This window comes from Salvia splendens, chromosome 8, assembly GCF_004379255.2.
Source record: "Salvia splendens isolate huo1 chromosome 8, SspV2, whole genome shotgun sequence".
NCBI classification, from domain to species: Eukaryota; Viridiplantae; Streptophyta; class Magnoliopsida; order Lamiales; family Lamiaceae; genus Salvia; species Salvia splendens.
Window position 1 is genome coordinate 18,261,496 of NC_056039.1, and position 26,524 is coordinate 18,288,019.

Genomic DNA, 26,524 nt, shown 5'->3' on the forward strand with positions numbered 1-26,524 from the left:
TCTCAACAAACAAGAAAATGATTCTGCAATTAAAAATAAGATTTACAATCCGAGTAGAAGTTAGATTGAATGAGAAACAAGAGTCCGTAATTGATATATGAATGGATGTAAGAAACCTGCATACCTTGCACCAATTTATAAGTGTTACACTTCTACGCCAAGCATTAATGCCAATTTTAATGAGCTTGGGTACTTCTGTCAACTATCTACGAGTCCCAACAATTAAGTGTGCAACGCTTCTATGCAATAAAGAGAGCCTCTTACAAAGTCAGTTTTTTTTCTTTTCTTTTTTCCTTTTTTTATCTTTTTTTTTTCTTTTTTCCCTTTTTTTCTTTTTTTTTGATTTTTTATTTTTTTCTGTTGGATGAAACAACCATTTCATACTTGATAACCTTTGCTTAAATGTTTCCAGCTTCGTCGTGGATGAAGACTTTAAAGATACAAACGTACAACCAGTGGGTTGGACTCCATCCCCTTTTCACTTTACGAACTGAAAAATAATAGAAAAACTTTGTACAGTTAAATACAAGCCATACACCAGAAGCAGAAAACAATTTTCTTGCAATACCACAAATAGACCTTGAACTTTAATCTTCCCAATGGTTTTCTTAGACTTTACAAAAGCGCCTTCAGCAGCAAGTTCAGAATGATCTTCCCTCATCAGCTCTTCCTCTTATTTTAAAAATATATTTCTTAACCTACAAATTTAACAAGGAAAGATAATGTAACAGCTGATATACGCTTTTAACTATCATTCTTTCGTGCAAAAGAATCCAAGATATGCTTTGGAAGCTAACTAATCAGCTGAAAATTAAAAACAAAATCCAAAGATTATCTCACCCGAATGCATCCCTCAGCAGTAAACTTCCATTTTTTAAAAAGGGAGGAGCTCCCACCCCTTAACCACGAGTGGAGGCATAGACGGACAGATGCATCATAAGATAAAATAGCATACCAGTTGCCTAGACCACTGCATCAGATTTAGATGATAAAACAAGTTTTAGAAGATCAGCTTCCACGTAAAGAAGTTGAATGAGAACTATTAACTTCAATATATTTCATGTTCATCAGGCATAAAGAATCCTGAAGTTCCTATTAGAATATCTCCTATCAAGATTACTTTGCACGAACTGTAGGATATCGACCACTCAGAGGATGAGAAGATACAGCTGCATTCTTAAAAAACTTCTTCAAATGACTCATACCAACCATCTAAATAACAGAGATATCAAAATAGCTAAATTGACAACTAAACATAATAAGATTTAGAAGGAAAATCTTGAAATAATTTACCTTGGCAATATCCGCCAAAGCTGAGAAAGAGGCATCCCTCACATCAGGTGTTCCATCATTAAGGGACTGAAAAACCATGCAGATCAATTTAGAAAACACAAAAAGTGCTAATGACCCAACATAAAATGATAAATTATACATCTTGAGTAAGGGGGCTAAACACAAAAAACTGTTGATGCGTTTTGCAACAATGTACTTATAGCTAAGCAAAATCTAGAAGCAATGAAAAAGATATTTTATTAATTCATCAGTCATCTCTGACATGTTTCTTTGTGGAACAGTTGAATATAAAGTTTTCTTACAACGGAGCCACTCAATTCAAACAATTGAGATTCTGAGACATATTTTGATTCAATGATCAATATCAGGTGTGAAAGAAGCAATTCATAGAAAAAAATCAAAACAAATATGCATGGTTGAGAGAAACACATTTTGCTACTAATTTACCTCCATGAATGTTGGAACATATTCCTTGTGAACCTTAAGCATGGGCGCTGTATTACTTGTTTCAATACAGCATGCGACACTGCTCAACATCAACGACCTTACAAGAGGAACTTCGTTTTTCACTGCCACCTTCACGTCTGCAGATAACTAATAATAAGTAAGATTAAATCCGCAGAAAGAACTTTCTCATTACAAACCACAATAAAGACCAATTATTCTTTTGTACCTTGAGTAACCATGCATAAGTTTTTCATTTTCATATAGGCGGTGGAGACAGCCACGGGGTTCAATAAAATGTTTTCGTTAATGGTCGAAAAGAACTCATCAATTTCAAACAAGTGCCTCATTGACCTTTTTCTCGTAGCAATCTGCAGAGAAACTTCACAGTTATATTCAAAAGGGAAAGACTAACTGACGAGGGTTTGAGCCCAGGCGCCTTCCCACATGGAAATATCTACATAGCTTTAAGCGCACCTCAAGTGAGAGAATGTCATGCAACATTTTATAGAGCTTCAAAGCTGGATCAAGCGCAGGTGCGGCCACTCTTGTAGCAGGTCCGAATACATCTTTAATACCCGATGGCGATGATTCATCAAGTGACTTGTAATTCTCAAAGACCAGAGTGAGTATCTGCTCAATTTGAAATGAAACTTCACCCAGGAAACGGACCTGATCCGTAAAACAATTGTCACGACCGCTCTTACTAAGTATAGTAAAGACGGGGAAATCATGACTAGGGAAGGGACTAAGGAGTGGAGAAGAAGAAGGGGAAAACAATGAAAGACAACATCTTAAACAAAGCTTCAAAAGAAAAGTTTTAATCGATTAAACAATTAAGCAGCATGTTAATATCTCAAGGTAATTAATGTCATAAAGTAGTGTAGAGCAAAACGAAAGACTTTATCAAGAACGCTTCGAAACAAGGCAGCGGAATAAAGGTGTCTAGAGAGTCATATGGAGACGCCTATGTATGAAGACACGACGCATCCAGAATTTCTTAAGGCTCGACTCAACATCCGCCGCAACATCACCGCTCAACCTGCACATAAAGAAAACATATGCAGAACTGAGTACTTTTTTTTTTCAAACACCGTCTCGAAGGAGGGTTCGCGGGTCCCTCATCCCTATATTACGAAATCAGAGGAGTACATTACATGGCCACACCCAAAAGTAGCGTGCCAAGACAACAAAGCGTAGGAGTAGTATGCGGTCCGCGCCACAAGGTTCGGACCTCATCATACTCCTTCCAAAATTACAACAAAATGAAACAAAACTCGTTGGGTTGAACAAGACTAGTTGGGGTCGTCGCTTCGAACCCGGATATTGGGGATTCCTATTGCTTCTAAACAAATCATGGCCTTAAGAAGCCGTGGGGCCGTGAGGGCGTTTATGCGATATAGCTCGGCTTTGTCCATGCCCATATTTGCAAGGTAGTCGGCCGCCTTGTTGCCCTCACGGTGGATGAAGGAGGTGCAGAAGTTAGTATGTCGCCTAAGGACCCTGAGATGGCCGACGTCGTGTCGGGTGTGGGCCGGCCCCCAGCTTGCGCTATTGATAAGCTTACGCGCTTGCTCCGAATCCATCTGAGCCACATTGGTCGTTTGAGTTCCTTCGCCAGGGATAATCCAATGTGGGCAGCCTTGAGCTCTGCCTCCAGGGACGAATGGGTGTCAAGCGGTGCGGCAAAGGCGAAGACCAACTCCCCCAAGGAGTCTCGGATAGTGCCTCCCCCTCCCGCTTTACTCAAAGTTTCCGAGTACGCACCATCCGTGTTGATTTTGATCGACGACCCATCCGGGGGGTGCCATTTGACCGGAATGGCGAGGGGGTTGGTAGTCGTGTCTCGGCCTCGCTCGGGACACTCATTTTGAGCCTCACGCCCTTCCAGTGCTTTAGCTTGATAAATCTAGTGGCCATGCTATTCCGAATAAAAGTCTAGACCTGCCAAACCACATCCCATGGCTTGAACTGTGTCATTTGGTGTCGGCTTCTGTTCCGTTCTGCCCAAAGAAACCACATGATAAGGTACGACATTGCATAGCTGAGGTGCTTTTTGTTTGATTGTTGTAGTCTCCGCGCCCATACCCCGAGCCTATCAGGAATCGTGTCATTGATCCGGATTGGTGGGAGGATCCATCAAACCATACATCAAATTCTTTCCCTTGGATAAAAAGGTGTTGAAGTGACTCAGTGTCTGGCCTGTGCGGGCAGCAGTAGCATTCTGACGCCAGCTCCATCTTCCGCCGCTGGAGTTTTGTATCAACGGGGATTCGATTCGATAGTCTCCATATGAAAATAGAGATTGAGGTGGTGAGGCCGGCCTTCCAGATGTCATCTAATCCCCGTACGATGGGGCCATGTGCTCGAACCGTTTCCCATGTCGTGGTGAGCGAGAAGTCCCCAAAGCGAGAGAGATTACATCGCAGGGTGTCCGGTCCCTCGCCTACGATTGGTGTGTCCAGGATTTGTTCAATAGCTCGCTGTGAGAGGCCGGCCTGCGCGTGGAGTAGGTAGAGCTTGGGCTCGCCCCATGAGCCATCCCAGATGAAGTCCTCCACCAGGTCTTTCGGCTGGCCATGTCATCAATCGAAAGTTCCCGTCGAGCAGAAATGCCGAGCCATATATCATCCCAAAAGAAGATCTTGCCTTGTCCCACCACCCAACGAATGTGAGGCTGGGCTTGGGTCCGAATTCTAATAAGCCTTTTCCAAGTTGCGCTGTGCCTCCCCGAGGATCTAGCTTTAAGCGGCGAGGTGTTGTTGCAATATTTGGTCATCATGTATTTCGCCCAAAGCAAGTTCTGTTCCCGAAATCGCCACCAGAGTTTGATATTAAAGTCACGTAGGACTTCTCTAAACTTGCGGACGCCAAGGCCTCCCTCGGCAGTAGGGAGACAGATCTGGTCCCATCCGACCCAATGGGTCTTTTTCTTGTCATTTGATGACCCCCAGAAGAATCTAGCCAGTAGCTGATCCAATTGCTTGAGGGCTCTAGTTGTTGGTTCGATAGCTTGGAAGATATGAAGTGGCACTGCTTCAAGAGTGCTTTTGATGAGCGTGACCCTCCCCCGGAAGGAGAGGTGTCGATGGGCCCAACCGGAGATCCTTGCGGAAATTTTCTCCCGCAGAAACATAAACATGTCAGTTCACTTAACACCCCGATATATGAGAACACCCAGATAGAGCAACGAGAAAGTACCTCGTTGGAACCTTCCCCCCAGCTGGATTGAGGTGGCCCATTCGTCGTGGCATTCCGCAATATAGAAATTACTCTTGGCAAGGTTGATTTGTTGTCCCGAGACCTCCCCATAATCATCAAGGCAGGCTCGTAATCGCCGAAGGGAGTCCTTAGCTGCTTGAGTAAAGATGATAATATCATCCGCATAGGCTAGATGACTTATCTCCATGCAGTGTCGGATGGCCTTGAAGGTCATGTCTCGGTGGCCTAGGATAAGCTTGTCGAGAGCCCGCGAGAGGTACTCTGCCGCAATCACGAACAAGGTCGGGGATATCGGGTCTCCCTGTCTAAGCCCTCGGGTGGATTTAAAGAAACCCGACGGGGCCCCATTGACAAGCACTGAGAACCAACATGTGCATATACATCTTTCAACCGGGGACGTCCATGCATCCGGGAAGCCCATCTGTCTAAGTATCTTTAGGAGGAAGGGCCATTGGACGCTGTCATAGTCCTTAGCCATGTCAATCTTTATTGCCACGTTTGGGGCTGGAGCGCACCGTGGGAGCTCATGGAACATCTCTTGAGCAAGGAGAACATTATCATTTAAGAGTCGCCCCTTCACGAAGCCACTTTGGTTCGGGGCGATCACCCGCGGGAGGAAAGGGGTTAGCCGCTTTGTGAGTACTTTGGTGATGACCTTGTTGATGACATTACATAGGCTAATGGGCCGATAGTCCCCCCAAGACTCCGGCGTGAGCTTCTTTGGGATAAGGACGATGCTCGTCGTCGTGATGCTCCGGGGAAGGAACGCCCCGAGGAACACCTGTCTCACCGCCTCCACCACATCCGGACCAACCGTGCTCCAACAATATTGATAGAAAGTGGTCGTGAAGCCATCCGGCCCTGGAGCACTATTGCTGGAGATATCAAAAACAGCCCGTTTAACTTCGTCCTATTCAGGAGGTTTGGGTAGGTCCTCCGGGTCATCCGAGGGAGGGAGTTGTTGGATCAAGCTAAGATCTGGATCGGCTAACATCTGGGTTGAGGGAGCAAGCAAATTTTGTAAGAAATCAACCGCCGAGTTCTTGATCCCATCTTCATCCGTTACTTCTTGTCCATTCACGTTGACTCGATGAATACGCAAACGGATTTTCTTCTGTTTCACGTTGACTCGATGAATACGCGGTGTGGTCCATGTGGACGCAACAACAAAATAAGAGACACATGAGCTATGTCATTCCTTATCTCATTTTTTGGTTCCTTTGGGCCGAAAGAAACAGAAGCAGACACCAACATGTACAATTCAAACCGTATAATGTAGTGTGGCAGGTTCAAATGTTTATCCGGAATAGCATGGCCAACGGGCAACTAAAGCTGAAGCACTGGAAAGGAATACGGCCCACAATCAATATCTCGAGCCAAGCTGATGCAAGAAGAGAGAGACCGCTGTCCATGGCGATCAAATGGAACCCCCTGGACCGGCCATGGATCAAAGTTAACACGGATGTGGCATATAATATGGATACGGATAGAGCCGGGGGGGAGGGGTCATACGGGACTCCGAAGGTAAGATGCTCGTGGCCTTTGCTACACCCCTCGATGCACATTCGGCACAAGAGGCCAAACTTTTGGCCTTACAACACGGTTTGGATCTAGCTAAGGAATTCGAGCGGCCCATCTGGATTGGATCTGATGGTGAACAGGCAATCAACCTCTTGAATGGATCGAAATGGGGTCCGGCCACTCACGCCGTGCCATGGCGCGCCTTGGGATCACTAAGAGGCTGCTCACATTCCGGGCCACTTTCATCCACCGAGAGGGAAACAAAGCGGCCACTTTCATCCACCGGAACGGAATTTCACCGCATGAACTCCCTTATGGCCCCGAGACTCCTCAAAGCAATGGTCTGGCTTGACGCAATGGGTGTCCCACATGTTCATATCCAAAATGAAGAGGAAGAATAGATGTATGAAGCGAGAAAGAAAGAAGAAGATTGGCGTGCCTCTTGATGTAGTTTTAGCCCTTTGTATTTTGAAGGGAGTAGGGTGAGGTCCGGACCATTTGGGATCAGACCGCATACTACTCCCTTGATTCGTCCTGGCACACCACTTTTGGGTATGGCCCTGTATTGTATTTTGATCACTTTGAAATATAGGGATGAGGGACCCACGAACCCTCCACCATGAAGGTGTTTGAGAAAAAAAAAGAATCTCGTATTCTTGTCCACGTCCGCAAGCCATCGGATAACCGCTTTTTGGCGCCAGAAGTCCTCTTCCATTTTAAGAAGGAGAATGTAGTTAGCTATAAGCTTGTTCACCAATGTCCTGTTCTCGGGAAAATGCGCCGTTTCGAAATCCGATTGGGCCGCGGCAATATTGTCCTCCATGATCTTGAGGTTAAGATGGATGTTCCCGAACACCTCTCTATTCCACTGCTTGAGTGCCTTTTTAACCCTCGTGAGCTTAATTTGTAAATTAAGAAGTCCTCCAGCCTCGGTAGGTTGCCTCCAATCATCCTGCACTAAAGATTTGAAACCCTCTTGACGAATCCACATGTTTTGAAATCTAAAGGCCCTTCCCCCTGTGCGAGAGTTCGCTCCTTTGCATATTACCAAAATCGGGCCATGGTCCGAGGACACTCGCAGCAAATTAGTGACCCGTGAAGCCTCACTGAACTGGGACCACGACTCATTCACCAAGATTCTATCGAGACGTTCGAAGAGTCCATTCTTAGCCCATGTGAAGGCCGATCCATCGCATCCCGGGTCAAGGAGTCTGCAGCCCTCAATGGCTTCGGAGAAGTCAATCATTTCGGCTTGTCGATTGGTGTTGCTGCCGACTCTGTCTTGGGGGGGCAGGATAGTATTAAAATCCCCTCCTACGATCCATGGGGTTCCATTCGTGATGGCCGATAACTCCCTCAACTAGTCCCAAAGGGACTGTCTTTCCACCCTTGTGCACTTAGCATAAATGGCCGAGACGTATATATGATTAGCAAGTCGAGGGGATGTAAGTGTGCCGGAGAAAGCTTGCTCCGAGTCATCCTCAACCACGAAATTTGCCCCCTCCTCAACAAAGATCCAAATCTTTCCATTAGAATTCACGCCCCTGATGACCAGCCCCAAGGCCTTGGAGAATTTTCCCAAATCTGGGTTTGTGAGCTGTTCCATAATTGCAAGAAAATTGACATTATGAGATTGAATTAGTCTTTTTAAAACATTTTGGGTTAGCGCATTCTCGATCCCCCTAACGTTCTAAAACATGAAATTAAAATACATAATTAACAATGAGGGTTCGTACCCGGTGGGTGTGAAGGCCCCCCTTGGAATTTGGTGAGTTGGAGATCGTGCGACCCTCGGTTTGTCTCGCCCTCCGTAATTAACAAAGTAGTGTCACCGGCCTCGACACTAGGGTGCACCTCCATTTCCATTGTTTCAATTTCCTCAAGATCATCATCATCATAAGCCTCATTATCCATGAGGGAGAAGTATTGGTTCGTGGACATGTGGTTCCCCACGCCATGCGCATCATCTTTTCCCACCGAGGACCTTGTTACCGAGCCATGTGACATCCGAGGTGCCGAGGCGGCCACCCCTTGCCGGTCGGGATTGACTAACTTTGCAGCACTAGGGGACCCGTCCCCTCGGGGGTAGTGAAATGGGAGAAATCCCGAGCGGTGTTTCGGATACTCCCTTTCGTTACGTTTGCCACTACCGAGGTGGCCATCTGCCAAGAGATCATTGGTTTCATGGAGCTTCCCAAGAATATCCGGCCCCATCCTTTCCGCTTCATTGGGTTCACTTGACCTCGGAGTGTTGCTGCTATGTCCTCACATTGTTTTTGCTTTTCTTTGTTGTCTCCACGCCTTGCCATTCAAATAAGGTTTTGATGGTGCTTGTGTTCCTTGATTGTTCCTTTCCCCGCGTTGCGGCTGCTTAGGTGGGAGGACATTATAGTTCCGCTTGATTGGTCGTTTCATCTTACCCGCCGCATAGCACACTTCACTGTTATGCCCTACATGTTTATACTCCCGGCAATACGATGGGATCATATCCCATCGAACTTGTTGCACCGTCTCCCGACCGCAAATATCCAAAATGATTTCTTCGATGGGGGGCTTTGAGATGTCGATTTCAACGCAAATACGGGCAAACGACAATCTTGTTTTGTTTACCGTGGCCCGATCGACTTGGATTGGGGTGCCTAGGAGCTTGCCAATAGCAAAAAGAGCAGATTGATCAAAGAGGTGTATTGGAAGGCCAATCAAATTGCACCATAATGCCGCGATCGGGGATTCACAATAGGCATCAAAATCCGAGGACCACATGAAAACTCTCATGGGTGGCGATCTATGAACCAAACAGGCGTTCCTTTGGGTCCACTAAGAAGCCGGGCATAATCCGCAATATCCTCGAATTGAATAAGGACATGTTTAGCATTAATATATTTCCAAGAGAATCCACGACAAAATTTGATGTTATCAAGAGGCTTTTCGATCTGATGAGAAGCCGGGATCGAATGGGAAAACTTACCAATAATTGTGTGGCCGAGGCTCGTTGCCAATTTCTGGACTTCTGTGCCGGAGAAGTAGATCGCCGGGATACCATTAGATGTGGTTGCATATCCTATGTTTACTAAATTCTCCGGGACAAACGCTTGCGGGCCATCCGGACGCGGTGTTTCTCGAAGCAGGTCCGCCATAGAGATTGGTTTATTGCCATGTCTCACGGCTGACTCATTACCTCCCCGAGGGGTGCTACTAGTAGTGTGGTTGGTCCATGACCCCCCTACGCTGGTCGTGTTCTGGCACTTAGCCCCGCCAGGTATACCACCATTCGTGTCACCCTCGGCACCCGGCTTGTTGGCGCCATGCGAAGCTCCCGCCCTACCCTCGGAGCCCCGCCAAGTATACCACCATTCATGTGACCAGGTCCAGCCGATGTCACACTCGGGGAGGGGTGTGTCGGGGTTCATGAGAGCCAGGAGTAACTCTCGGCCAGGTCCGAGCCGCACCACCGCTCGACTCACCGGTTTCATAAGTGTCCCGGATCTTACGGGTCCTACCTTTTTCTAGGGGAGGGAAATCATCAAGAGGTGGAACATAACTCAACATAGACATGTCCGGAGCTGATTCAGTAGTCACGGGGGTTGGAAGGCATTCCGCCACCAAAAGAGCTCCGGCCGGCTGGTTCACGAAGAGGAGAGGTTGCGCCGTCGAGGCGTCCATCTTCTCCGCCGCATCTAGAGAAGCTAGGTGTAGGATATTGTCAAGATTTTGCTGCATTGGAGTGGCAACGGGTGGGAGATCACATGGTGGTGTGGGTTGGAAAGGGACAAAGGCACTTTCCAAAAGTTCTTTTGTTCTTTTTTCCATTTGAGGAAAGTTGACTCTCACAACATCCAAGGATGGTTGTACTTCACATGGACCATCCTTGTCCACTTGGGAAGAGTGTAGTGATGTATCCTCATCTCGGCCGACGGGATCCATGAGGCCGCCGGAGTCATGACTGGAAATCGGTGACGGTGCGGCAGTGCCCTTGCCTTCGTGAATGTCGGATATCAGGTTTTCTTTATCAACGAGGTCAGATTTCGCTCTTCCTTCCAACGATGGGGTCGCTCTCTCCTCAAAGTCCGAGAAAGCCAAGGAGAGTCCCATTTTGCATTTTGAAACCGTAGCCCCGGGGCTGGCCTCGCCACCGAAGGAAAGCTTCTTCCGTCTGTTTGTCTTCCGGGAGGGGGGAGGGGACGAACCTTTTCCTACCAATACCTTTAGATGGTGGTGCCAGCGTACTCTTTCGGATTTTGCACCGAAGCTTTGCACCTTTTCACTTCATCTTCTTGCTCGGCGACTTAGGGAGGGGGTCCTCAGCCGATCGGAAGACCATTTGTTGGTCTGTGAGGGTTCCTCGGGCCTTGGCGAGGGATCCAGCGGGTGGTCCGGCAAGGCCGACCGTGTATCAAGTTATCGGCCGCACCGGGGGGTTGTACGTGGTTTGGCGATGTGTAGCTCGAGCTCGGGGTTGTCAAGGACGTCAGCGTACGGAGTTCGGAGGGCAGGTCGGGCGGTGATATGATGTGGTTGGGGATGATGGAGGTGGGGTGTTGTGGTGGTCGGAGATGTATGTGCCGCGGAGGGTCGTGGGGTGAAGTGGTAAACGGCGACGGAGTTCAAAGGGGGAAGTGGTGGCCGGCGGCGGAAGTCAAAAGAGGAACAATAGGGTGGTGTTTTTTTCTCTATTATGCAGGGCTGAGTACTTGACATACTCAGTGGACACACGCCTAAATATTTGATAAAAGTTATGTCATTCATACCATAGTGAACTCGAGTTTTAACATTTTAGAAAAGAATATCATCGAGTATCACAAAACATTTTCGTAGACTAGCCAATCAAAATAATCTCCCCACTTTCTCCCCAATCAATCAATCACATCCTCTTACCATAGTGCGATGAAAGTTTGGCCACACTATTCGCCCACGAGACCAGCCGACTAGCAAGGACGGCTCCTAATCCCACTTGTGTACACAGCCTGATAGGGTTTGCGGCCCTACTCAGACCCAAATTCGTTTCACACATAACCCTATAGTCTAACGGAGCAAGCTCAAACGAACTAGGCATCATGCAACAATCTCAACATCAAAACAATCATGGCATGACATAACACTTTAAACCATCCTTATATCTTCAATCTCAACATTAAAACAATCATGACGAGAATACAAATTCTGACAGGACTGCGCAGTACAATTGAAAATTTCGTTAAAAATTCATCTTTTGTCAAAAGAGGCTGAAATTTTGACACAACACAGAAGACACTTAAAATTTCACTCAGTTAAATATTCGTGCCAAAATAAGATCGTTTGGTTGGCCAAACACTCATCGGAACCTACTATCCGGACACCACAGTTTTCATGCTCAACATTTACAAACTAGGGTTTGTCTATCACTCATCAACACATACATATTCATGCTTTCAACACATATTCCCGCTTCAAAAACGACATCACAACCATGTTCTCCTATTTACACATAGCATTCACCAAAGAATCATCCACAAACTCACACACACACATACATACACGCACATACACATACTTTCTCATGGAAACATCCTTCCCAACCGATTAATTTTTAGATCTACGATTTCTACACTCACTATATGCATGAGGGGATCAAGAAACATGGATTCAATGGTAAGAAGAAGAAAGATGAATCAAAGTATACCTTTCTCTTGAAAAACAATCGGTAGGATTGCTGAATGATGCGATTCTTCGATGAATCTTGAATTTCCAACTCCACAATGATGCAAGAACAAGGAATTGGTGAAGGATTGGTGGAGAAGGAGAGGAAGAGAGAGACGTGTGGTATGGAGAGAAGAGGGAGGCTAAAATATGAGGGCTAGGGTTTGGGTTCTTTTAAGTTATAGTCTAGGATAAATCCCACAATAAAGCAATTAAAATTGTGGAAGAATAAAATAGAGGTCAACGAATAAATCCCCTCATTAAAAGGAAAATAGGCGTGTAGTATGTGGGGGAGTAATTTTCAAAAATTGCTATTTAATTAGCATAGATATTTATTTGTTATTTACTTGGAGAGAAAGATACTCACAAAATAGGTAAAAAGATATTGAGTATCTCATAAATAAGGTAACAAAATAATTCAAGCATCTCCAAGTACGGAAATAAAAAGGGCGTGTATAATGGGAAAAATCAAGGAAAAATACTTAGATCCTCAAATCAAATAGGAATAGGATTTAAATTTGATAATTTCTTGTAGGAAAAGACTCCCACAAAATAGGTAACAAATAAATTAATCCCACAAGTAATTGAAAGGCATATGGGCGAAAATTATGAGGTTTTAGGGAAAGAAAGAATCAAATCCTAATTAACATAGGATATTGAGAGATTTGGCAAGATATGGAGAGATTTGGCAAGACTTTAATTCACGGATAGAGAAAAATAAGATACCAATTAAATCTACAAAAATAATTCTCTCTCCTAATTAATAGGAGATTTCGAAAATCTCAAGGGATGGCAAAGGGGTCGAAAATCATGTAGAATAGCATATGGATAATTTGGTTTGGATTTAATTTGGATAAATATCCCAAAGCAATTAATTAAATCCAAGAAAGAAAGTATTATTTCCAATAAATAGGAGAGCCGGAAATTTCAAATAAAATGGCTAGAATGATTATGCATTATCCCATTTAAGTTAATTCACACATTGAAAGTTTAATCACATTAACTCACATAACTCACAACAACTAATTTCACATAATTAATTCAAACACATAGGGACTCAATTTCCACAAAAGAAATTCTCATTCAACATCCACATTAATTAAAATAAAATAAGCCATCAAATAAAAATAATTTAAAAAAGTCACAATTTTCCGGGGTGCTACATCCTTCCCCTCTTAACAGAAATTTTATCCCGAAATTTGGTCGTCTCACAAAAACAACTCGGGGTACTTTTCTTTCATCCTATCTTCTAACTCCCACGTGGCTTCCTATGTTCGCATGCTTATGTCGTAGTACTTTCACACATAACACTTACTTATGACATCATGTAATTCATGCTCATGTTCCAACATAATAGTATCATCACTGTAACACCCCTTACTCGGTAAGTTTTAACCAAATAAGTGACATTACCTTTCGGTACGATCGATAAACAAAACCTGTCTATTTTTTTTAAAATCATTTTGTAAACACTCATCATACAACACTATCATAAAAGTAACTAAACCAGGATAACACAACTATTTACTACTATACATAACAAAATAACATTAACCTGTTTCGATAGATATATACAACTCCACTAGCAAAAAGAAGGTTATAACCTTACATTTGTAACCCAACTATTTACAAACAAAAGAGCCTAAGCATGCCACGTGTAAACTCCAACTTTACCAGCAAAAAGGGGGTAGTGACTTGACAGTGCTGCTGCCAACTAGCGAGTTCACTCTCTTCTATACTCTGCAAGAGGGAGAAGAAAAGGGGGGTGAGCTTCGTAAAGCTCGTAGTGTAATCGCATTCCAGAATAAAACCTCTAACTTCAATCTATATCACTATCACATGTAAACACTTTATTACCTGGAATGTCGTACAACACATATTCAATTTATATCGGCATCAATATACAAGTTCAAACCAATGTCACCCAGTATAAGCATTCATAACAGTATGAATCATTTAAAGGATTCACCTATATCGTTTACAAACTGTACAACATCACAATCATATTAAACATGTAATACTTTCAACAATAACCATCTATCACCTATCAATCAGAACTATATAACACAATACAACATAATTTTACCTGAGGAAAACATAGTTGTTTAAAGAATTCAAAGCACAACCATATTATTTCAAAAATAGAGCCCCGAGTTATGCTTAGTGATGGACACGGGTACACGGACACTATCTGTAGCCCGATGAGGGCGTCTATCATGTAAGTCTGTATCGGACACTGTAATCTTTCATATGGCCTATGCAAGGCAACTGTCATATATTACCCATATAGGGTACATTTCAACTATCGATATATCATATAGACCATCGCTTCGGTTATCCAGAAGACGAGTGATCAATATGTGTGCAGTACTGCTGTCCTATGTCATGCCAACTATACCCTGTGATTCACTCAAGCAATGGGGCATAACACAACTATTTCATATCAACTTTCACATTATTCAACACATATAACTATTTAAATCACTTTGCATCTCATAAGAAATACCAAACAACAATTTCAATATCACCGTTTCTGTCACATCACCTTGAAGTATACAAAATCCACACAATCATTTTTAAGTTCTATGGCATAAGCATACGAATCACACAAACAAGTAGCAATATTTATCGAAGTTAAAGGAATTAAATTCTAGAACACGCGTACACTACCTGTACACGTCAAAAAACGCTATTACTTGCTTAGTCAACCATGGAGGTTCCCTTTTCCCTTATCGCTCGTGCTTGCACTCGGTTCACCTAATTTTTAAACAAACACATATACAAATTATAAATAAACACTTAAAGCACAAATATGGAAGCCAAAATATCACATCTATCTATTTCCCTTTTAGCATAAAACCTCTATTCTCAACTTTGAAAGCTTTAAAAAAACATTGACTGCATTACATCATCTTCATATACTAAACTGACTTAGCTCGGATATAACTAGGGGTCGAGCCCTACACCAAAATAAACCTCTAGGTATCTATTTTAATTAAAAAAGGTTTTCCTCAAAATTCCAAGGGATTAGGGAGTTATGAACGTTTTACTACAGCCTGCCAGTTTGTGACAGATTCTGGCGACTGTTTAGCATGAATTTTTAAAAATAGCAAACGTTGATGAAATGCTGTGAAATTTTACAGACATCTTCCCAAGACCTTCTAGTATGCATAAAAATGTTTAGAACATAAATTCTAGCATGTTAAGGTGGCCGAAAATGATCAGTACAGCAGCATCAGAACAGCCCACATTCAAGCTATTTTCTATTTGTGTGTCATTGGATAATTTCTCCAAACACTTCATGTTCAATAACAAGATTACATGGTTTTAGTCCAATTATGACTCATCTCCAACAATTGAAATCCCCAAATCAAGAACCCCAATTTTCGACCAAATAAGAAGAATCACATCAAAATAACATCACTACTATACTCAGAAACATGATTGAAGAAGAGGTTATGGAGGAATCTAACCTCTAATTTCAACAATTTACCAAAGATAAGTGGAGGTGGGTTTGCAACCTAGGCTCCAAAATCGAGGGGAAGAAGGGGGAATTGAGAGCTTGGATTGATGGAGTGTTTTACATGTTACACGATGGAGCGACCGGAGGAGTCGCGGTGGCTGATCGGAGGGAGTAGAGGGCTATTGAAAATCTTTACAGAGAGGGAGAACTTGGCGTGGAGAGAGGGAACGAAAAAGAGAGAGGAGAAAGATGAGGATCATTTTTTTTAATTTCTATTTTCTTTTTTTTCCTAATTTTTCTCCCTAATTTCTTCCATAAGACACGTTTTTTTTCTTCTCTAACTTACTCATCACTTTCAAAACTTTTTCTTTTTCTTTTTCTTTTTCTAATTCTCTTATTAATTCTATTTTCCTATCTCTATTTCTTTTATCCCTAATAAAACATATATAAAACCACTAAATAAAAATCTAATTACTAACTCTAAACTTCTAAAAGATTAGGATATTACAATCACATTAGCATAATCACACATAACTTCCATACACATGCATACTCTTGCCAATACACCCTTATCATATCATCATCAATTCCATATTCTTTCAATAACTTAAAACATACCTCACTTTCTTGTGGTTGAACGTGATGCCTCAGATGTTGAGCCTTCGTGACACTTTTAGTCTAAGGGTACTAATCTAGACTTAATCTGAAAGAAGACTCTCGGACCAGAGCGAAAGAACGAAGCTCTGATACCACTTTGTCACGCCCACATTTTCTAAGGATAGAAAACACGGTTGATCGCGACTAGGGGAGGATTAAAGAAGCCGGGAAGAAAGGGGAAAACAACACAAATCGACCATAGCTCGAAACAAATGGGAATAGCTCGAATAAAATCAGAGTATCTCAACAATCAACAACTCAAAAATGAATATTATCTCAGCGATACAAGAACTCAAAAGAAGGACAATTACTTAGCGGAAGCATTTGAGAGAAGGATTATGCCACGTGTGAAGACATGACATATTCTACACACTCAACACCCACCGCACACGTCACGCTCAACCTGCACATTTTTAAAAAGAAATGCAGGGCTAAGTACTTGATGCACTCAGTGGACTTATGCCGAAAACATTTTATAAAAAGTATTTATCATGTCACCATTGAGTGACTTTGGGGTTTTAACTTGAAAAGGCCCGAGACACTAAAAATATCTCAAACACAAACTTTCAACTCATCCTCAAATCCTTTTTCCTCATTATTTCACAACCATTTCTCCTTGAATTATTTAAGAAACTGACATATCTGTTCTATAGGGTGCAGTGTAAGGGGGCCACTTTCCACGAGCACGAAAACCGGCCAACCCCGTTCGATGACTCACGGTCCTCATCGTGTACACTAGTCCGAGTAGGGACGCACCCTTGCTAGGACCCGAATTCGAATAAACTCATAGTATGGACTCGCTCCCCACTAAATAATCATCATCTCAACAACCGTTGAACGAGAATGTGGCCGCAAATGTTTCCCGTTGAATTCTTTAAATTTGACATATTCTACATGACATATTCTACACACTTAAATTTCTGAATTTGAATTCTTTACTTCGGCTTCAAATTGATTCGCGGAAAATTCCCTTCCTTAAGTCCATGCTTCCCGTCTTTCAATTATTGCTGAGGCTGCCCGAGCTTGACCCAACAAAATGAATGCTCCAGCCCACTTAATTCATTAACAACTTGGCCCAAAATGAATAAATCCTCCGATTTTAATTTATTAGCCCAATTTCTTTAAACAATACAAAGGCCCAATCTTTAACTCTTGTCTCCAAATTGAGGCCCAATACTCCCATTCCATCTCCTTCACGCCATCTCTCTTTCTCTCCATCTTCACCATTTCACACAAAATCCCCAATTCACAACAAATCCCAAATTCCCGTCGCTCCTCCACAACTCCGCCAGCCGCCAATTCGTCCTCAGCGTTCATCCCGGAGCTCCGCCCTCCGTAGTGCACCACAACCGTCGTCGCTGTCGGAGTGGAGGTATCTCTCCACCATCGCGTCGACCCTCATGCCGGCGGCCTCTGCCGTTTCCCCGTCGCCGTCGGTTCGGTCACAGCAGCTGCGGTTAGCCACCGCCACCGTTCCTCCGTCGCATCATAGGCATCGTTGTCATCGGCAGTTGCTGCTGCTACTCTTTGCATCGAGACCAGCCCGTCGCCACAGTCGGGATTGCCGCCGCTGCACTCTTAGCTCTGTATGCGCTGGCTGTCACTGCCTCTCCGTCACCGCCGAGCTCCAGCCGTCTTATCTGCGCTCACCAACCACCGCCTTCACCCTCTTATCCCCTCTCTCAAATTTGGTTCTCGATTTCTCTTGGAATTGATTGAATATGATGAATCGTGGGCAGATTTGTATACGTAGAAAAATCTCGTGGATCATTGCAGTATATTCCCAGATTTTGTGGAACTGGTTGAACTGAAGAAAAACGTGGTATCATGGGGAGATTTGAGCTGAAGCATATCGTGTATGGTCTTATGTCGTGCCTTTCCAAAATTTGGGCTTCAAAATGTAGTTTCAAATAAAATGAATTGGGCTTGGAAAATTAAATAAATTGAGGGCAGAAAAGAATAATTGGTATAAACCCAAAATGATATATCCTTCTATCGACTAACGAAACAAAGGAAAAAAAATGTTCAGGTGCACAAACGATGTCACTACGAGAACAAATAAAAAGAGTAGAAAAAGTCGGGGTGTTACAACAATCAAGACATTCAATTAGTTACTATCATTCTATAACCAGCAAATGTAAAAATGATAATAAAACGATAACTTGCCACTTAACGACCTACTTCTTGGTGACTCAATGCGTGCTTACTTTTGTCTTTGATGACAATCTGCTGTTGGTGTGGCGATATCCATAACGTATGAAAGCTATCGAAGCGATCGAAAAGAAAGAATGCGTTTAACAATTGTGGAAACATATATTGCCGTTCACCATTGATCAAATACGAATTAACTAATGTCGTTAGACTTTTAGTGAGAGAAGCTCTCCCTTCTCTCTAGAATTCGCCATCTCTCCCTCCCTCCCCTTTAAGGGAGGTGAAATGTGATTGTTGCATCCGACACATGGTGAAGTCCGGTGGTGAAATGCCGGAGGGGGGTGCCGCGGCCTTGGAACACACGACGCAGCCCCTCTCCTCGCCGGAGTGGAAGTTTCATTCGATTGCTCGGTCTAAAACCAAAAGGGTTGGCACGCCTCACCCGGAAAAAGCTCGACAAGCCCTCAAACGAGCCGGTCTTGAATCTGGTTCGGAGGTTAGTCGGGCTAAGAAGAAGATGGTTTTTGAAATGGTTGATAGCCTCGTCGCCGAACTCCATGGTGAAAAGAAAAGGACGTCGGAAAACAAGCACGCCCATATTGGGGAAATGTTGAGCTCTCTAGCCCAAATGGCCAAGGAAAGGAGCGTCTCAACGAGCGAAATGGAAGGGCCCGATGGCGAGAGCATGGCCGCAATGTCACCGGCACCGGCAGGCTGGAATCTTGGAGGAACAAGCATGGAGAAAGAGATGGTCAACCGGCTGACCATTGCAAGTACCATGCTCCACGTGAAGGATGGGGTGGCATGTGAGTTGGTGGGTGCATGTGACTCACAAAAGGAGGAAAAGACAAATTCCACTTTACATGGACAAGATAATGATGGGTCAACTGTGGAAAATGCCATTTTGAATTCAAAATCACCACCATGTACTATGCATCTCCCTCTCGGCAAAGATGGAGGCAAGGAAGACCACGACCCCGACGCACCACAGCCGGAATCCTCGCCAGAAAACCTGGTCCGGCCGGCGGTTGCTTGGAAGACGGCAAAACAATTATTCTCCCATGGAGGGATGGGGAAAGTGGAGGGAGCTTCAACCTTGTACAATAGCCAAAAGGCCAAGCCAATCACGCTTGATGCCGACAAGGCCAAGCCTATGGGGACGGCCGGCTGCCACGAAGGTACCCCATCTCTTTCCTTTACCGATTTAGAAACGGAATACCTCTCGGAGAGACTAGGACTAGTCTTAGTCGGGAAGTTCTCCCACTCGCTCCCATCTACGTTTCAAATTCAAAAAAGCTTTGGGGGTATGGGGCTAGTTGGTGCTTTCACATGGAAACACTTGAATGCTAGGCACATTTTAATCCAATTCCAAGAAATGGCTGATTATGCTAAGGTTCTAAATGGCCCTAATAGGAATCCGAATTGGTTTATTGATCTACACCCGATGAGGGTGTTCAAGTGGACACCGGAGTTTGACACTTTTTTTGAGTCATCGATTGTTGTCGTTTGGTGTAACATCATGGGAATCCCGGCGCATCTCTTTGAGGAATCAGCCTTCATGGCGATCGGCAAGCTCCTAGGCAAGCCATTACAAGCCGACCATGCCACAATTAACCAATCCCGACTATCCTTTGCTAGGATATGCGTAGAGATTGACATCTTTATTCCCCCTACGGAAGAGATTATTCTCTACATCCTAGGTAAAGAATCAAGGCACAAAGTGGCATGGGATCGTATACCTTTGTTTTGTGCCAATTGTAAGCATGTTGGGCACACCATTGATAAGTGTCATGCCTTGGGAAGGAAGGAACGTGATGGAAGTAAGAACCACCGAACGCCAGCAAAGACGTTCTATTCGAGCTATGTATCCAAGATCATCCACCGAGAGTGGCGCCCTAAGGGAGATACTCGGGCCGGCACTTCAACGAGCTATGAGCATAGAAACAAGGATAAAGAATGTGCCAACCAAGAAAAGCGCAAGGAAGGTACAATGGATGTTGTTTCGTCGGCTCCAAGAGCGGCAAACTGAAGCCAATCAAGTGTGGACAAGGATGGTTTCCAAGTGGTGTCGAGAAAGAAGAAAGGTAAGGTACACGAGGGAGATACGACTACCAAAGGCCAACACAATGATAATTGGAATTTGAAGGAAAACGTTGCTACGGTGACGTTTGGGATTGGTAATTCAGATGTGAATGAGCCGGGCATTGGTTCAATGAATGTTTCATGTGGGCCCCCCAGCCCGGAGAGGGAGGGTCACATCGAGGAGCTTGATCTAGGAGGAACCGTCCCTTGCGGAGGTATCCCTATTATGGGTCTTAATTAGGAAATGGCCTTAGATTTTGGTAATCCGAAGGTTGCAACAATGTAATTGTAAAAGGGTTGCTAAGAGTATTTAGATGACCACTCTAGTCGATAGGGAGGCCCTCGTTGTACTCTAATTGGTCTTAGCGAGTCGTCACTTTTGGGCGGCTCGGTGTTTCGATTGTTCGATGCAAGGGTCTTTGGCAATGCACAGGTGTGGGTCCGCCTTAACCCTCCACCCTCGTGGTGTTTTTAATAAAAAAAACATATATAACCGTTCCAGCTAACCAGCAATGCACATTCATGATACATGAGCTTTGTGTATGCATCTAAAACGCCAAAAAATATGCAAATTCATCCACCAATTTCCACGAACCATGTAGCAACAACAAGTTTCTTTGCTGAAACTATCGGCCTTTCATCACAGTCTCCAAAAGCATTGTCGTAAGCGATAGTTTCTGCTGCTACAGATGTGCACTGGACGTAACACATAGTTAGTGATGCCACACTCGCCGAAGGATGGAATCTTGATTTTGAACGAAATAGGCGTTAAGCATGAACTATAAAACATCCACATATACCTTGTAACTATTTTCATATGCAGTGGTTGAATAGTTGGTGTATAGCTGTATTTTTTCCAGCTTTTTCGTGCTTTGGTTCCCGGGATATAACACACTGACGATGCTTCTTCCCCTGCATCAAAACAAGCAGAAAAACTTGACCCCTTCAGACACACAAACAGATCTGTTTCTAAATAACAAAAAACCAAACATGAGGTCAAGATCAAGTACCGATTGATCAGAAGTGTCAGGCACCTGAACAAGAACAAGCCCGCAATACTTTCCCTGCGAATCTTGGACTTCAATTATCAAATCATCTCCAAATCCAAATCCATCTGGCAAGCTGCAGATTAAGAGCAGTATAATTCACTTATCAATGATCTGCCAAACTTAAGAACTAGACGGAGAATGAGAAACAAAGCATAAAAGACGCGAGGCTTCACCAGATCCCGGTTGAATTCCCAATGCATCTCTTCGGGTGGACTTTTCAATCTCAACAAATAAGAAAATGATTCTGCAATTAAAAATAAGATTTACAATCCGAGTAGAAGTTAGATTGAATGAGAAACAAGAGTCCGTAATTGATATATGAATGGATGTAAGAAACCTGCATACCTAGCACCAATTTATAAGTGTTGCACTTCTACGCCAAGCATTAATGCCCATTTTAATGAGCTTGGGTACTTCTGTCAACTATCTACGAGTCCCAACAATTAAGTGTGCAACACTTCTATGCAATAAAGAGAGCCTCTTACAAAGTCAGCTTTTTTTTCTTTTCTTTTTTTCTTTTTTTATCTTTTTCTCTTTTTTCCCTTTTTTTCTTTTTTTTGATTTTTTATTTTTTTCTGTTGGATGAAACAACCATTTCATACTTGATAACCTTTGCTGAAATGTTTCCAGCTTCGCCGTGGATGAAGACTTTAAAGATATAAACGTGCAACCAGTGGGTTCCACTCCATCCCCTTTTCGCTTTAAGAACTGAAAAATAATAGAAAAACTTTGCACAGTTAAATACATGCCATACACAAGAAGCAGAAAACAATTTTCTTGCAATACCACATATAGACCTTGAACTTTAATCTTCCCGATGGCTTTCTTAGACTTTACAAAAGCGCCTTCAGCAGCAAGTTCAGAATGATCTTCCCTCATCAGCTCTTCCTCTTATAATAAAAATATATTTCTTAACCTACAAATTTAACAAGGAAAGATAATGTAACAGCTGATATATGCTTTTAACTATCATTCTTCCGTGCAAAAGAAACCAAGATATGCTTTGGAAGCTAACTAATCAGCTGAAAATTAAAAACAAAATCCAAAGATTATCTCACCCAAATGCATCCCTTAGCAGTGAACTTCCATTTTTTAAAAAGGGAGGAGCTCCCACCCCTTAACCACGAGTGGAGGCATAGACGGACAGATGCATCATAAGATAAAACAGCATACCAGTTGCCTAGACCACTACATCGGATTTAGATGATAAAACAAGTATTAGAAGATCAGCTTCCACGTAAAGAAGCTGAATGAGAACTATAAACTTCAATATATTTCATGTTCATCAGGCATAAAGAATCCAGAAGTTCCTATTAGAATATCTGCTATCAAGATTACTTTGCACGAACTGTAGGATATTGACCACTCAGAGGATGAGAAGATACAGTTGCATTCTTAAAAAACTTCTTCAAATGACTCATACCAACCATCTAAATAATAGAGATGTCAAAATAGCTAAATTGACAACTAAACATAATAAGATTTAGAAGGAAAATCTTGAAATAATTTACCTTGGCAATATCCGCCAAAGCTGAGAAAGAGGCATTCCTCACATCAGGTGTTTCATCATTAAGGGACTGAAAAACCATGCAGATCAATTTAGAAAACACAAAAAGTGCTAATGACCCAACATAAAATGATAAATTATACAATTTGAGTAGGGGGGCTTAACACAAAAAATTGTTGATGCTTTTTGCAACAATGTACTTATAGCTAAGCATGCTCCTCTTCACGCTACTTTTTATAGTTCGATTCTCCGTTGCAGAAAAAAAAATTGGTTCTATTCAAAATGGAAATTTGTTCAATTCAGAGTTTTCGCAATCATTCACGGCCTCTTGTAGTTTCCACGAATCAGATGCATTTGTAAGATTAAACAGAAACTCTACAATGATATAGCGAAGTTTCTTTTCACGACTTTAAGCATTGGAAGACCCTTTCAGAGCAAAACATCTTGCTGGTTGGTGAAAATGGACAAGTCCATAGCACTATGTGGCCTTATTCGAGAAGAAGTTGATTTGGATAATACTTCTTGTTTATGCAGAATAATCCATCGAATCGTCATTCATTACACCATCAACTCCACCATCAGTTTTATCAAGGAGAACAACACTGCAACTGTCCTTATGCCTAGATTGGCTCCACAAGCCAAGGTTTGCTAAACTGTTTCTGCCATCTTGATGCATGAAACATGATACGTTATTCATAATGAAAGTATCACAAAGGCATTAAAAATTATAAGTTCATTATGTTAGTCAGGGTTGGGGCCATAAATATAGTTATATGGGTAAAGGTTATAAACTATTCAATTGTTTCTTGGCTATTAGATTTGGGTATTGTAATGGTGTATGAGTTTTTGCTTATATTTGTAATCTTGAGATATTTGTAGTTGTGGCTCTTCTAATCATCCTTTAACTTGATCCAATAAAAAAAATGTACTTATAGCTAAGCAAAATCTAGAAGCAGTGAAAAAGATATTTTATTAATTCATCAGTCATCTCTGACATGTTTCTTTGTGGAACAGTGGAATATAAAGTTTTCTTACAACGGAGCCACTCAATTCAAACAATTGAGATTCTGAGACATATTTTGATTCAATGGTCAATATCAGGTGTGAAAGAAGCAATTCATAGAAAAAAATAAAAACAAATATGCATGGTTGAGAGAAACACATTTTGCTACTAACTTACCTCCATGCATGTTGGAACATATTCCTTGTGAACCTTAAGCATGGGCGTTGTATTACTTGTTTCAATACAGAATGTGACACTGCTCAACATCAACGACTTTACAAGAGGATCTTCGTTTTTCACTGCAGCCTTCACATCTGCAGATAACTAATAATCAGTAAGATTAAAACCGTAGAAAGAACTTTCTCATTACAAACCACAATAAAGACCAATTATTCTTTTGTACCTTGAGTAACCATGCATAAGTTTTTCATTTTCATATAGGCTGTGGAGACAGCCACGGGGTTCAATAAAATGTTTTCGTTAATGGTCGAAAAGAACTCATCAGTTTCAAACAAGTGCTTCATTGACCTTTTTCTCGTAGCAATCTGCAGAGAAACTTCACAGTTATATTCAAAAGGGAAAGACTAACTGACGAGGGTTTGAGCCCAGGCGCCTTCCCACATGGAAATATCTACATAGATTTAAGCGCACCTCAGGTGAAAGAATGTCATGCAACATTTTGTAGAGCTTCAAAGCTGGATCAAGAGCAGGTGCGGCCACTCCTGTAGCAGGTCCGAATACATCTTTAATACCCGATGGCGATGATTCATCAAGTGACTTGTAATTCTCGAAGACCAGAGTGAGTATCTGCTCAATTTGAAATGACACTTCACCCAAGAAACGGACCTGATCCGTAAAACAATCAAGACATTCAATTAGTTACTATCATTCTATAACCAGCAAATGTAAAAATGATAATAAAACGACAACTTGCCACTTAACGACCTACCTCTTGGTGACTCAATGTGTGCTTACTTTTGTCTTTAATGACAATCTGCTGTTGGTGTGGCGATATCCCTAACGTATGAAAGTTATCTAAGCGATCGAAAAGAAAGAAAGCGTTTAACAATTGTGGAAACATATATAGTCGTTCCAGCTAACCAGCAATGCACATTCATGATACATGAGCTTTGTGTATCCATCTAAAACGCCAAAAAAGATGCAAATTCATCCACCAATTTCCACGAACCATGTAGCAACAACAAGTTTCTTTGCTGAAACTATTGGTCTTTCATCACAGTCTCCAAAACATTGTATTAAGCGATAGTTTCTGCTGCTACAGATGTGCACTGGACGTAACACATAGTTAGTGATGCCACACTCGCCGAAGGATGGAATCTTGATTTTGAACGAAATAGGCGTTAAGCATGAACTATAAAACACCCACATATATCTTGTAACTATTTTCATCTGCAGTGGTTGAATCGTTGATGTATAGCTGTATTTTTCCCAGCTTTTTCGTGCTTTGGTTCCCGGAATATAACACACTGACGATGCTTCTTCCCTTGCATCAAAACAAGCAGAAAAACTTGAACCCTTCAGACACACAAACAGATCTGTTTCTAAATAACAAAAAACCAAACATGAGATCAAGATCAAGTACCGATTCATCAGAAGTGTCAGCCACATGAACAAGAGCATGCCCGCAATACTTTCCCTGCGAATCTTGGACTTCAATTATCATATCATCTCCAAATCCATCTGGCAAGCTGCAGATCAAGAGCAGTATAATTCACTTATCGATGATTTGCCAAACTTAAGAACTAAACGAAGAATGAGAAACAAAGCATAAAAGACACGAGCTTCACCAGATCCCGGTTGCATTCCCAAACATTATGATTTGCAATTAAAAACAAGAATATGATTCTGCAATTAAAAACAAGATTTACAATCCGAGTAGAAGTTAGATTGAATGAGAAACAAGAGTCCGTAATTGATATATGAATGGATGTAAGAAACCTGCATACCTTGCACCAATTTATAAGTGTTGCACTTCTACGCCAAGCATTAATGCCAATTTTAATGAGCTTGGGTACTTCTGTCATGTATCTACGAGTCCCAACAATTAAGTGTGCAACGCTTCTATGCAATAAAGAGAGCCTCTTACAAAGTCAGCTTTTCTTTTCTTTTCTTTTTTTCCTTTTTTTATCTTTTTTTTCTTTTTTTTGATTTTTTTTCTGTTGGATGAAACAACCATTTCATACTTGATAACCTTTGCTGAAATGTTTCCAGCTTCGCCGTGGATGAAGACTTTAAAGATATAAACGTGCCACCAGTGGGTTCTGTTAGAGATATAGCTATAAAAAACAACACTAACCGGGCGTAATACAACCCGAGAGAAGAGAAAAGAAAAACAGAAACGAAAATTACAATGGGAATTTGAAACTGTAAAGAAGAACTTAGCCGAGTCGAGGAAGGCCTCTTTCCGCAAGATGAGATACGCCCCGGTAGTGTTC

The 26,524-nt window shown here is 42.5% G+C and overlaps 1 protein-coding gene and 1 long non-coding RNA gene across 2 annotated transcripts; both read right to left on the reverse strand.

The window, feature by feature from the left end:
* Positions 1-13,585: 13,585 nt before the first annotated feature.
* Positions 13,586-15,885, reverse strand: LOC121743809. The gene is made up of 3 exons (XR_006038333.1): positions 15,630-15,885; positions 14,827-14,913; positions 13,586-13,896 (listed from the first exon to the last, which is right to left on the reverse strand). It is a non-coding gene; the product is annotated as an uncharacterized LOC121743809 (long non-coding RNA).
* A 5,312-nt stretch (positions 15,886-21,197) lies between these two features.
* On the reverse strand, positions 21,198-26,424 carry LOC121743805. The gene is made up of 14 exons (XM_042137174.1): positions 26,036-26,424; positions 25,877-25,934; positions 25,672-25,777; positions 25,170-25,572; positions 25,018-25,085; positions 24,720-24,914; positions 24,472-24,613; positions 24,246-24,382; positions 23,070-23,135; positions 22,356-22,474; positions 21,904-22,266; positions 21,732-21,802; positions 21,520-21,631; positions 21,198-21,421 (listed from the first exon to the last, which is right to left on the reverse strand). The coding sequence occupies exons 4-10, from the start codon at positions 25,180-25,182 to the stop codon at positions 22,418-22,420; spliced, it is 678 nt and encodes a 225-aa protein (XP_041993108.1). The 5' UTR covers positions 25,183-25,572; positions 25,672-25,777; positions 25,877-25,934; positions 26,036-26,424; the 3' UTR covers positions 21,198-21,421; positions 21,520-21,631; positions 21,732-21,802; positions 21,904-22,266; positions 22,356-22,417.
* Between the last annotated feature and the right edge of the window lie 100 nt (positions 26,425-26,524).

What these genes read in the sequence shown, in the direction of transcription:
- LOC121743805 (XM_042137174.1), bottom strand. An exon ending in ACACATTGAGTCACCAAGAG is followed by an intron (nt 24,915 to 25,017) that starts GTAGGTCGTTAA and finishes TTTACGGATCAG; the next exon opens with GTCCGTTTCTTGGGTGAAGT. An exon ending in CTTATGCATGGTTACTCAAG is followed by an intron (nt 24,383 to 24,471) that starts GTACAAAAGAAT and finishes AGTTATCTGCAG; the next exon opens with ATGTGAAGGCTGCAGTGAAA.